General features: G+C 48.6%; 2 protein-coding genes and 1 long non-coding RNA gene across 7 annotated transcripts in view; 1 reads left to right on the top strand and 2 right to left on the bottom strand.

Annotated features, from left to right (window-relative positions):
• Positions 1 to 571: 571 nt before the first annotated feature.
• The window catches only part of LOC119286740, an 18,494-nt gene continuing 6,924 nt past the window's right edge, over positions 572 to 12,141 (top strand). For 2 of the 5 annotated variants that reach the window (XR_005140640.1, XR_005140642.1), the window contains exons 1-3: positions 572 to 1,374; positions 1,570 to 1,805; positions 2,024 to 2,072. This is a non-coding gene — a long non-coding RNA (uncharacterized LOC119286740). Of the gene's footprint in view, positions 1,375 to 1,569; positions 1,806 to 2,023; positions 3,012 to 4,314; positions 4,777 to 12,141 lie in introns of those variants that run through there. The other 3 variants (XR_005140639.1, XR_005140641.1, XR_005140638.1) reach the window with 3 other exon arrangements.
• On the bottom strand, positions 8,248 to 9,887 carry LOC119286722 (formin-like protein 5). The gene is made up of 2 exons (XM_037566165.1): positions 8,885 to 9,887; positions 8,248 to 8,807 (listed from the first exon to the last, which is right to left on the bottom strand). The coding sequence occupies exons 1-2, from the start codon at positions 9,731 to 9,733 to the stop codon at positions 8,451 to 8,453; spliced, it is 1,206 nt and encodes a 401-aa protein (XP_037422062.1). The 5' UTR covers positions 9,734 to 9,887; the 3' UTR covers positions 8,248 to 8,450.
• LOC119286730 overlaps positions 11,135 to 12,141 on the bottom strand; it is a 4,297-nt gene continuing 3,290 nt past the window's right edge. The window contains exons 3-5 of the mRNA XM_037566177.1: positions 11,793 to 11,844; positions 11,642 to 11,711; positions 11,135 to 11,450 (exon numbers count right to left, since the gene is read on the bottom strand). Of these exons, the coding sequence (XP_037422074.1) occupies positions 11,367 to 11,450; positions 11,642 to 11,711; positions 11,793 to 11,844 (206 nt within the window). The 3' untranslated portion in view covers positions 11,135 to 11,366. The remainder of the gene's footprint in view (positions 11,451 to 11,641; positions 11,712 to 11,792; positions 11,845 to 12,141) is intronic.

The raw sequence follows: 12,141 nt of genomic DNA on the forward strand, positions 1-12,141 counted from the left end.
GACACCTAGAGGAACAGCCCCCCGGCAACCGTTCCGTCCCCCGCACCGGCCCCCGCATGGCCCGGCGCCTGCGGAGCACGCCGATGCGCCGCCTCCGGCCGCCGCACCACGCGCCCACCGCCACGTCGCAGGGCCCTGCGGCAGCCCCACGCTGCCAACAACAGCCGTCGTCCTGCACCGGCCCCTCCGAGCAGAGGAGAAGAAGGGGCCCCGCCGCCACCGCGCCAACCGGGCTTTGCCCGAAAGCGCTAGCCGGCGGCAGCGAGAGAGAAGGGGGAGAGATGGGGATTGGGCTCCGGCGGCTAGGGTTTCCCCCGCCCCCGCCGGCGCTCGCAGGAGCATCACACGAGGGGAGGGAGGGGCAGCCGACACCTAGAATGGATCTTTTTAGAAGATAAAAAATTGATTTGGAGGAAGTCGCACTCACTCACAATCTTTTTTTAAAAAAACTCACAATCTCTCTCCGGTCACTGCCTAATACTCCAGCAATATGTAACCATTAATTAGTAGGAGTACTAAAAACTGATGATAAAAAAAGTTAGTTATCCTCCCCACCGCCCCCTCAGTCCCTCTACATTTCTGTCCCCGTTCCCCATTCTCCCATGGTGGCCACATCCCTCACCCCACAGCCTGGCGCCCTTTCTCATGAACGCCGGCGCTCACTGGTCCGGCCAACGCTCCCCTTCGTCACCACCGCCGGTACTCCCTGGTCAGGTGGAGGCTCCCCTTCGCAGTCGCTGCTCTTCCTCCCCTTCATGTCGAATCGGTCACCGAAGTGGCCGGGGAGGCCCTCGAGGTCGGCATGCTCGCACCAGCGCTAGGCGCCGGTGGAGGCAGAGGCGGAGGCGTGGCACTCGCATGCGCCTTCTCTACCCCGCTCCTTCTCCGAATCCGGTGGCCGAAGTGCTCGAGGAGGCGCTCGAGCTCGGCATGCTCGCCGGCGACGGGCTTCTCGCTCCTCCGGATGCCCTCGCCGTCGCCGCCATGAGCCTCTCCATCCTCTCTTGCGCGGTCGTCTGGGCCCAGGAAAGTCTCTCTCTCCAACCCCGCCGCCTGCTCCACCCCTGTAAATTCGGTTCGTCGCCAGGTGCATCGCCTCATTGAGAAATCACCATGAATGTTCCCAAGACCATGTCTAATTTACTCTGTTATAGGGCTTTGTTAGAAAAGCTGATTTAACTAAGTATTATTCTGCTCTAGATTGCAGCACTGGTTGACATGATACAATATCTTTTCAAAAGATGATACATTATCTTCATGAAAGAAAGGAAGTTGGAGAAGTTATTATTTAAGAGGAATTCAGTGTCATGTGGTTCTCAAGAGCTAAAATGGAACAACAAGTGCAAGCCTGTCATGCCTACACTAACTAATCAGGTAGCATATGCAAATTTTTAAGCATACTACATTCAGATATGACATTTGAATATAAAATCTGGCAATTCTTTTTGTAATACTATTAAGCTCGTCATGGTGGTTACCATGAATGAGTGTCCCATTTAGTATTTTTTATATGAGAAATCATCAGCTTAGTTGGTGGCTGTGTTGATGAGAAGGCCCTTAATGGTTCAGATTTCCCGAGGGAGAAGAAGGAGGTGCCGAAAGGGTATGGGAGTAACAAGTCTGAATCGAAGAGTATATATGTTTTGATTTTGAGTTGCATTGCCCAGTATTTTTATTGTTCTAAGAAATCCATGGAGATGTCTATGGAACATTTCCTTGATGTGATAGGCATATTTGTTTACCACATTCAGTTGTTGGCCCTGCTGTTGACGTCCATGGTGGCGCTGATGATGATCTTGGCAAGGGTAATGCTTTGATTTCATAGACCTGTTGCTTTGATAGCTAGAGAATTAATTTCTCAAGGACTTTGTGATTTAGTGCTCTTATGGTATTTCATAAATCTGGCAATATAAAATTAATATCTAATTCTGGTTATGTAATGACCGACTGTTATCTTGCTTCTTACTCATGTATCTTCAGATGGGGTAATGAACTTCTCTTCTTTCTCCTCATGTATGTTCAGATTTGATGTATCTGCCTGGGGTCTTGGTATGTCCTTGAGCACGCATCAGGTATGTATGTATCTGTTTGTATATTAGTGCAGTTTGTAGTTCATTCGGTGCATGTCCCTAAACCAAAGAATTTTAGACATCTCAAGTAGCAAATTACATGGTTTGGTGTGTCATACATGATTTAATAGAAAGCACCACCACAGCCTTGCGTGTGCTTGTATAGCTACATGGTGTTTCAGAGCAGCACTCTATAATTTGGCACATGGCTTCATGATTTATCGTAGCCGCTTCACAGGGTGCATGCCTATGAGTGTCTATGTATGTGCATGTGTACTCGTCATAGGACCGAGCTGAAACTAATTATGATTAATTTGCCCATTCTGTGATGTGCGCTTACGTGAATACCATTGGCACCTTTGTAAATTCTCTAAGCTAAATCCAATATTTCAGGTGTTCTTTGACCACTCAATTCACCTTTGTAAATTCTGAAAGCCAACTATTTTGACACCAGGCCAATTCAGTTAGTTACAAAATTGCAGTAGCCAAAACACTCTTCAGAATTCTGATCATCCTCTTCTTGCTCCCCTGAATCTGTGTCATCTAGCTCCCCTTCTTCCAGCTCCACCTAGAAAATGGTAGAGCATTCCTTGTAAAATAGGTACATACTTTTCAGCACAAATGGAGTATGGAAACAAGAAAAATACTTTGCAGGGATAACCAGAACATCATTCTTAGGTTACCAAGTTGATCCAATTGTATAAATAACTAACAGAACACATTGTTGGGTCAAATTAGAAAATCCCATCCATCTCCCCATGAACTGAAAGAATTTGCAGGCCACAAGTGTCCGCGAGCATCAAACCAACACATTCAAAGAACATACGACTGCAGCTGATCCGACAGCTAAGCCAAGAACTCATAGCCCCTACGAACTGAGTGCATGCAACATGGCAAGAACAAAACAAATAAATGAACAGGGTCTTGAATCTTACACATGGTTTAAGAGAGGCAGAAACTGGTGTTTGGTACGCCAGGGCCGGTCTCTGGTCTCGCAAGGTGTCAACCGCCTCAGTCATGCGCCTGCACGGGTGATGCGCCGAGCCCCGGCCTCCTGGTCGCTGTCATCCCAGAGTCCCACCCGCTGTCCGCCGTGTCGCGCGAGAAACGGTCAGGCCCCGCTGCCGGCGTGGCCATGCCATGGCTGCAGAGCGCGACCTCCACCGTGAGCTGCCTCGACCACCCCCATAACAGGCCTACCTCCCCACGATGCCGCACACGCTGCCCGGCCCGGCCTGCCGAAGCTCGCCACCGTCGCCTGCCATCCTCGTCGAACATTAGTCGTTGTCGCCACTCGGACGTTTAGGGATAACCCTAACACCGTCGTCGCCTTGATGCGGACGACGCCGTCGCGTGCCGAGAGCAGCAGCTGCTGTGCGCTCTGGTACATCTCCGACGGCGCCCCAGTCCCAGCTGGACAAATCCATGGCCGCGACGGTTGAGATAGAAGACTCCTCCTTTAGGTTGTTTTGGCGTGTTGAATGGCGTTTCCGCGTGATTGTAGTTGATTTTTTCTATGTGCGTGACTTCAGGGGTTGAAATGAATGAATCACAAAGGCAAACGATGGCAGTTTCTATTTTTGCGTGCGTGATTGTAGGGAGTCGACGACGTGGGTGTGAAGTTTGATATTTTTCTCTTGGTGGAGTATGGTCAGTCAACATAAATTGCTAAGTGCACACAGAGAGCGGATTAGATCAAGGCTAGCGGTTGGATTAAGTTTAATGGGCCTAATCCTACGGTGGTAATAGGTTCGTGTACGTTTGTAGGGTGCGTGTAAAGAAGTTTATGTTTGATTGTTTATTAGTAGTAGAGATAGAGATAAGCTATACACACACTTTTCTGGAAAAAGTTGCAGTTTTGAGCATACTAAAACCATGCAAGAATCGCCGTTTTCTGAAATGCATTTATACATGTAACAAAACCCCGAGATCCGCCTACTTCCCCGGCTCGTCTAAAAACTGCCCGGGCAGCCGTTTCACCTCACCTATATATGTCGGCAAGCCTTGTGCTGGGCAGACACCGCTGGCGTGTGGGAAGAAGAAGACGCAAAGACTACGGCCCCCAGCTCCCAAGTCTTGCCATCCCCAGCTGGTTGTCGTCAAGGCGCGGGGAGAAACGGCCGTGAAACCCTCGGCTCGGCGCGCCCGTGCGTCGCCGCGCTGGCCGGTGAGCGCGGCGGCGACGGGCGCGATCCCGGCGGAATGCTGTCTCTCTAGATAGACGTAACGTGTGACCTGCGTGCAGGGCCATGTACCGCTCTCCAGCGAAGTGGATGTGATCGCAGATTGACGTCGACTCCCCGTTTGTGATGGCAGACATGATCTGAGACCCGAGCGTAGAGCGACTTTTGTTGCCCGCGCGGTGTGAAGGAAGGATGCACTAAAATCGTGGTAGGCAAACGTCAACGAGCACAAGACACGGAAGATTTCTCTGATGCTGTTACCAGCCGTGCCAATCACTACGATGGCGTGGGCGAGTGAAAGGGAAGCCGGGCTTCTATGCAAACTGTACACGCAGTCTTTTTTGGCAGCTTCATTTTTATACAAACATAGATTGTTCATTGCATACAATGGTCCTGATAATCTCAGGAACTTGATTAAACCAACCGGCAGGACCCAGGATCATGTTCCGATGGTTTTGCCGGAACATGAGCAGCCATATTACATGACTGATTACCATGAGTAAAGAAAGAAGACACAAACTTTGGAGCCCTACTCTTCTTATAATATAAAAATCTATGGCACCTGTTTGAGATCGGTCCATCGCAGTACTTTTTTTTAAAAACGGAGGCAACGAATTTGCCTCGTCGTCCAATGACAGCGGCATTCGAGTGTCGCTCTCTTATTAAAGGCATTGCTGTTGAAGAATCTCGCCGTTCATGTCATGTCATGAGATGGTTGGTGCAGATATGGTCATTACTGTAGTTTGCCGCGCAAATCTGACCACTTTAGGGCTTTTTTTCCTTTTTTCCTCGCCTACACATAGCTTCCGTCTTATATGAGGTTGCTAGTTATCGGCGTGTTTTTCGTGTGCGCGAATTGGTATCGACTGTGTGCATTCTAGTTATGCAGAGGGCCGGATGTACGCTCATTGTGTTATGTATCTTCTTGATGCTTCATTTTGAGTTAATAAAATCCATTCTTTATCAAAAAAATAAATTTGCCTTGTCGATTGATTAAGCAGAAGAGAATTGCCCAAATAATCGATGAAAAAGCCAGGCAAAAACCAATCGCATCACTTGTCACTTTGCTCTTTGCTGACCAAAGTGGTAGAGTCGGATGCCACGACAATTCTTTGGAAGCCTGCTTCTTCAGCAAATTCTAGTGCACAACGCATAGCGATGACCTCCGCCAGTTCAGGGTTAACCACTTGGTCGGCATACCTCCTTTTGGCTGCAACTATCCTTTCATTTGTATGTTTACATCGAATAGTTTAAGGGTTGCAGATTCACTCTCCATCAGTTGCACAGGCAAAAATGACACGTTCTCCTTCCATCGAGGTCTACAAGGGTGTTTCATTAGCTTTGGCGTACCGGCACGACAAAGGGCGAGGCACCCCTTTGCTAATGATTCAGCACTCCAGGCTAGCACCATTAGAGAGTCTAACCTCAGTGTTTTCCAGCCACAAACTTCCATCTATCAGTTCAGCTATTCGAGGACTTGTGCAGCATTGAGAGGCACAACACAGATCCTCAATTGAAGCGTTAAAACAACATGAGTCTTCTCAGCATACAGAAAACTACATTAAGATAGCATCACTTCAGCCTTAGTAAGTCGCTTGTTCTAGCAACAGGCCAGTAACGGATCTGATTCATTTCTAATTTCAAGAACCCTGACCCTGTACAGCCATGCTAGAAATGTCTACCTGACTGTGTATATTGAGCACCGAAGAGACTCGAGCCTTGCTGCAGTTCACATGTTCTTCTCATCAAGGTCCTGCTAAAATGATCAACCTTGTATGACGAACCAGGCCCAGCGATCAAAAAAGGAAAAAAGAAAAAGAAAAGGCGTAAGCAAAGCCCAAACGAAATTTTATTTCCGGATCCAAATGGGCAAGATGATTCCAATCAACGGAGCAGACAATACCAAGTTAACGATGAAACACCCAGAGACACTTGTTACTGAATTATGGCTGAAAACATCATCACATGGATGGCCCAACTAATGGAGAAACACTTATGCAACACGTGTACACAGCATAAGTAGACGCAACCAAACTGACCCCATATGATAATTAACAAGCGGGCCAAAGGATAAAGCACCAACTTCAATCTGTCAAGGTCAAGAAGCAATCTAGAACTATTAATGACAAAATCAGAAATCGGCGCAGTTGTGTAGACGCGTTCTGATTCATTGATAAGGTGATGAGCATGACGTATAGTTCACCTAAACACATGTTTGCCCAAGATCCCACAACTATGACATAATTAGTGGAACAAAATGATCCAAGCTAGACTCTCAATGTTTAAAACTATCAGTAGTACTCCCTCCGTCCCAAAATAAGTGTCTCAAGCTTAGTACAACTTTGTACTAACTTTAGTACAAAGTTGAGACACTTAGTTAGGGACGAAGGGAGTACAATGCAGTAACAAATGTAACAGAGAGAGAAAACAATAGTCTAAACATGATCCAAGATGCGGTTCACATGTCCTTTTTTCATAGTCCTGCTAAAATGATCAACCCCCATATAACGAACCAGGCCCAGCAAAGAAACGTTAGCAAGGCCCAAAGAAGATTATATTTCCGGATCCAAAATGGGCATGCTGATTTCATTCAACAGATTCAGACAATACCGACTTAACAAGCACCCAGAGACACTCGTCATGAGTTATGGGCTTATGGCTCGAAACATCATCACATGGATGGCCCACCTCCTGGAGAAACACTAGCATTATGCGAGACATGTAAGCAGCATACGTGGACACAATCAAACTGACCCCATACAATAACCAACAAGTGGGCCAAAGAATAAAGCTACAACTTCAATCAATCAAGGTTGAGAAGCGATCTTGAACTCTTAATGACAACATCAGAACTCAGTGCAGTTGTGTAGACACGTTCTGATTCATTGACAAAAATGACCTTGACAAACAACACACATGCTGTTTGCCCAAGATCCCAGAAGAACCATGTCAAAATTAGTGCAACAAAATGATCCAATGTATGTTCTCAATGTTCAAACTACCAGTAGTAGAATGCAGTAACAAATGTAACAGAGATGCAATACAACAGTCTAAACATAGTAGTTGCAGCACTAACCCTACCGACTAAAAGGTTCCAATCTTTTCTCGAGAAATACCGGTGCAGAAGAACCTTAGTACTGTAAGAGCAAGACAATCCACATGATCCTAAACATGAGGTAGCATTCAGTGAAAGACTGAGTTATCACAAATCTCAAAAACTAAAGAAAATACACATTTGCGAAAAACAACGCAGATCCCCTATTGAAGCGTTAAAACAACATGAATCTTTCAGCATACAAAAACTAGCATCACCTCAGCCTTAGTAAGTCACATGTTCTAGCAACAGGCCAGTAACGGCTCTTATTCATTTCTAATTTCAAGAACCCTGTACGGTCATGCTATAAATGCCTACCTGACGGTGTATATTGAGCACCGAAGAGACTCAAGGCCTGCTGTGATTCACATGTTGTTTTTCATCGTCCTGCTAAAATGATCAACCCTGTATAAGAAACCAGGCCCAACGATCAGACGAAGCAAGAAAAATTAGCGGGCCCCAAACAAAATGTTATTTTCTAGATCCAAAATGGGAAAAGTTGATTTCATTCAACAGATTCAGACAATACCGACTTAACGATGAAACCACCAGAGAAAACTTGTTACAAGTTATGGCTGAAAACATCATCACATGGATGGCCCAACTAATGGAGAAACACTTACCCAGCACATGTAAGCAGCATACGTAGGCATAACCAAACTGACCCCATGCGATAATTAACAAGCGGGTCAAAGGATAAAGCCACAACTTCAATCTGTCAAGGTCAAGAAGCGATCTAGAACTATTAATGACAACATCAGAACAAGGTGCAGTTGTGTAAACATGTTCCGATTCATTGGTAAGGAGATGAGCATGACGTACAGCTCACCTAAACACATGCTGTTTGACCAAGATCCCACAAGAAACATGACATAATTAGTGCAACAAAATGGTCCACGTGTGTGACAAAATGATCCAATCTAGATTCTGAATGTTCAAAACTACCAGTGGTACAATGCAGAGACAAATGTGACAAGAGAGGTAATACAACAGTCTAAACATCGTAGTTGCAGCACAAACTCTACCAACTAGCAGGCTCCAATCTAATTTCAAGAAACATGATTCTAAACATGAGGTAACATTACAAGATGCGAGACCGGGTTATCACATTTCCCCTCCAGTTCTCCTTGACTCCATGTGTACTGGCACTGGGGCTGCAAGCCCAGGCTTGCCATTGGCACTCTTCTTGCTGTTTGCAGCCTTCCTCTCATCGGCCTCGGCAGAACTCGAGCTCTCAGAGCTCTCATCAGCCTCGGTATTGGCCTCATTACCGCGGAAACTTACCTTCCTGTTCACAGTTGGGCGATTCATCCCATGACAACCTTCAGGATAATCGTCGAATGCGCCGTCCACGCCCATCTCCTCCTGCTCTTTGAGGAGCACCTTGTCAACGAACTCCAGTATCCGGCCGAGCTCCCGGCTCACGGCGTGCTTCCCCTCCCGGATCATGGGGTCCCCTCCCTGGTCCGAAATCCAGCATCAAAACCCCACACCAATGGCATATAACCGATGGGACCGAACAGAGGTCGTTGCATCACCTGGATCCCGTCGAGGCGGTAGAGCATGCCCAGGGCGGCCTCCGAGACGGCCATGGGGTCCTTGCACCGGCGGCGGCCGGAGCCGGAGAGGGCCGCCCGGAGGGACGCGGCCTTAGAGCGGAGCATGGCGAGCTCCTTGAGCTGGCGCAGCGTGCGGGAGCGCCGCGCCAGGAAGCGGCGGAAGTGCTCCTGGATGGTGCGCGCCGCGAGCTCCCTCTCGGACGGCGGCCCCCGGCGCGCGCGACGCGGCGGGGGCGGGGGCGGGGGCGAGGGCGACCGCGACCGCGGGTCCTCCTGGTGCGCGTGCGCGGCGCGGTGATGCCGGCGGGGGTTGGGCTGCTGGGGATGCGGCGGTGCGGGAGGGGAGGGGAAGCAGTGCGGCAGGGTGGTCTCGAGCGCGGCCACGCGGCGGAGGAGCGAGTGGAGCAGCAGCTGGCCGTGGTCGGGCGGGTTCGGCTGCTGGTGCTGATGCTGCGGCGGCGGCGGCGCAGGGGCGGCCGCGGGCGGGTGGGAATAGGCCGCGTGGGGGGCGGATCCCGGCTGCTGCTGGTGCTGGTGCTGGTGCTGGTAAGCGTAGGAGGCGTAGAGATTCGCGTGGTGCGCGGCGGGATTCGGCGGCGGCTGAGGGTGGGGCTGCGGGTGGGGCTGGGGTTGTGGGGGAGGCGGGGGCGCGGAGCTGAGCAGGAGATGCGCGGCGATGGCGTGGAGGAGCTGGTCGGACCCGGGCGCCGGCTGGGGAGGGGGCACCGCGTAGTAGCCGCACGGCGGCGGGGAGCAGCCGCAGGCGCAGCAGGAGCAGCAGGGCGGCGGGGCCGGGTCGTGGTGGTGGTGGTGGTGGTGGCGAGACATTTCCTGGGGGCGATGGGATCGGCGCGGGGACGGAGTGAGGGCGAGGGCGGAGGCGGCGGGGGATCACATCGGCAAGGGAAAGGGAGCGGAGGAAGTGTGTGCCCCGTCCCCTGTCGCCATGTGCGTGCCGGCCGTGGTGGCGCCGCGGTGTGGGTGAGGGTGACCGACTGGTGGGGTGCGCGCTGACGTCGCCAGGGTTTATCCATAGGATCTAGGAACAGTACAGAAAGTTGATAGGATGTCACTTGTCATTCTAAGAAATTGTCTTCCCACGTTTATACGCACAAAAAAGAGCTTTAAGTGGATTTATAGATTCCTTGAAAAATACAGAAAATGAATAATATTTCTATAAAATTCCCGTCCGCTCTACAAACCGAATGCATCTATAGGACATTCTTCTCTGGAATCTTTGTTCCTATGCTTTTTTTCTGTAAAAAAACCTTCAAACCGAATGAGGCCTGGACCATTCGACCGGACCACCCTTGCTGAACAACGAGAGAGCAGGCGACTGATTTGTGCCAACGGTGGTGGCGTGGCGATTGCAGTAAGATGCACCAGCCACACACACTCTCATCCCCAGCCCCCAGGCACACCACGGGGGCACAGATAGGCAGGCTGCTTTCAGTTTCAGCTAACAACGGGATGACAACACAAAGGGAACAACCGAAGCGAAACACGTGATTTTGAACCTAAATGCACGGACTTATAATAGCTCATCGGGTATCCAAGCAAAACAGAAGCTGTACAACAGCACAGGTTAAGTCAGTGAACAGGAAAGTCTCGATCCTACATGATCAACTTTTAAAATGGGTTCCAGACTTTCAATGGATGTTCAAATTTCTATGAAAAGGAATGTGAGTGCCAACATTCATTTGATCCAAAGGCAATCCACTAATCCTTAGGAAATAATCCTGTATAATCCATGCAGTCCAAAGAGGGCCTGAAAGATTTGTCCGGACCACCCTTTGAACAACAAGAGGGGACTGATTTGTGCCAGTGGAGGTGTCGGGGTGATCGTAATCAGAGCAAGTACAATAATGAACTTATAGTCTGCTTACATGGCATTTTTGCCTATATGAAGGAGAGAGACGTGAAAATAATGATGGAAGAGGACTCTCATGCAAAAGCCTAGCTATATGCGTACTCCTAAGCAAATGCAATACATATAAAGAGGAAGATAGAGATAAAATGAAAAAAAATTACTCTTATAGCCAACCTTATAGCTAACTTTATTGTATAGGTGACTATAAGTGATGACTATACGCGACATGGCAACACTATATAGCCAGCAGTTGGCTATACTATTAACAATGCTGTCAATATGCAGCAGCCACACCATCATCCCCAGGCACACCACGGGGACACGGATCGGCAAACTGCTTTCAGTTTCAGCTAACAACGAACTGCCGACACAAAGGAAACGATTGAAGCGAAACACATAATTCCAAACCTAAATGAGCAGACTCATAACAGTTCATCGGGTACCCGAGCAGAACAGAATCTGTACAACAGCACAGGTCAAGTCAGTGAGCACCAACACAGCTCATCAGCATATATATGGGTGTTCTGTTCCAGGCTTCTAGGGCAAAGACTACAGGGGGAAAAGAACACAAAGAAACAGCTAACTTGCACATCATTCTTCCTTCTTGAAGAAATTGTCCGGCAAGGCAAATTCTTCCGTCTGACCGAAGTTATCCTTCTCATCGTCGTCCGGTTTCTGCATTTGGTTTAGACAAAACTCTGTAAAAATAACGCCCATGCTCCCGAAACTAGGAACAAAGAAGATTAAAGTAAACATGTCTTCAAAAGACAAGATCTCATTTGGGTCGTAGCGTCGATGCAAAACAATCACAAAGCTAAAAGAGGAGCGGTAACAAAGTAGTCCAAATCGACGAGTGTTTCAATCACCAGCATTTCTAGGTTGAAGAAGCGGTCCAGCAGTTGCAAAACTTCATCCGCCGAGAATTGTCTGTCGAGGCTGAAAGAATTCATAGGTTGTCAGCTCTCAGATCCCGCTAATTTCATGAAAGTGCAAACTGAAGGATTCTCATATGGTCACCTTTTTCTCAAGTATTCCATGAGGCCGTAGAGAATGAAGTGGCGATGAATGCCTACAAGCACACAGCTTTAGAATGCATACTGAACAAAAACAAAAACAAAATTCTTCATCAGCATTTCAACAGCTGTATCCTGTATGTAACAAACATCCGCAAAACCATTTTTTGCCAAAACTCCCAGGGCCAAGGGAGGACACCGAATCAGTGTGCAAAGTCTTGTAACTCTGTGAGTTGAGCTAGTTCCGTGTCCGATTGTTTTTTTCTGAAGTTCTTTTGCTATATTCACCTTGTATGCAAGCATTGACATGTTAACAGAAACAGCGCACAACTCATTGTTATTTCTGCTTTGCT

Source organism: Triticum dicoccoides, chromosome 1A (genome assembly GCF_002162155.2).
Source record: "Triticum dicoccoides isolate Atlit2015 ecotype Zavitan chromosome 1A, WEW_v2.0, whole genome shotgun sequence".
NCBI lineage: Eukaryota > Viridiplantae > Streptophyta > Magnoliopsida > Poales > Poaceae > Triticum > Triticum dicoccoides.

Coding starts and splice junctions, on each gene's coding strand:
- LOC119286722 (XM_037566165.1), bottom strand. CDS start 9,733: ATGTCTCGCCACCACCACCACCACCACCACGACCCGGCCCCGCCGCCC. Junction 8,808..8,884: donor ACCGCCTCGACGGGATCCAG/GTGATGCAACGA, acceptor ATTTCGGACCAG/GGAGGGGACCCCATGATCCG.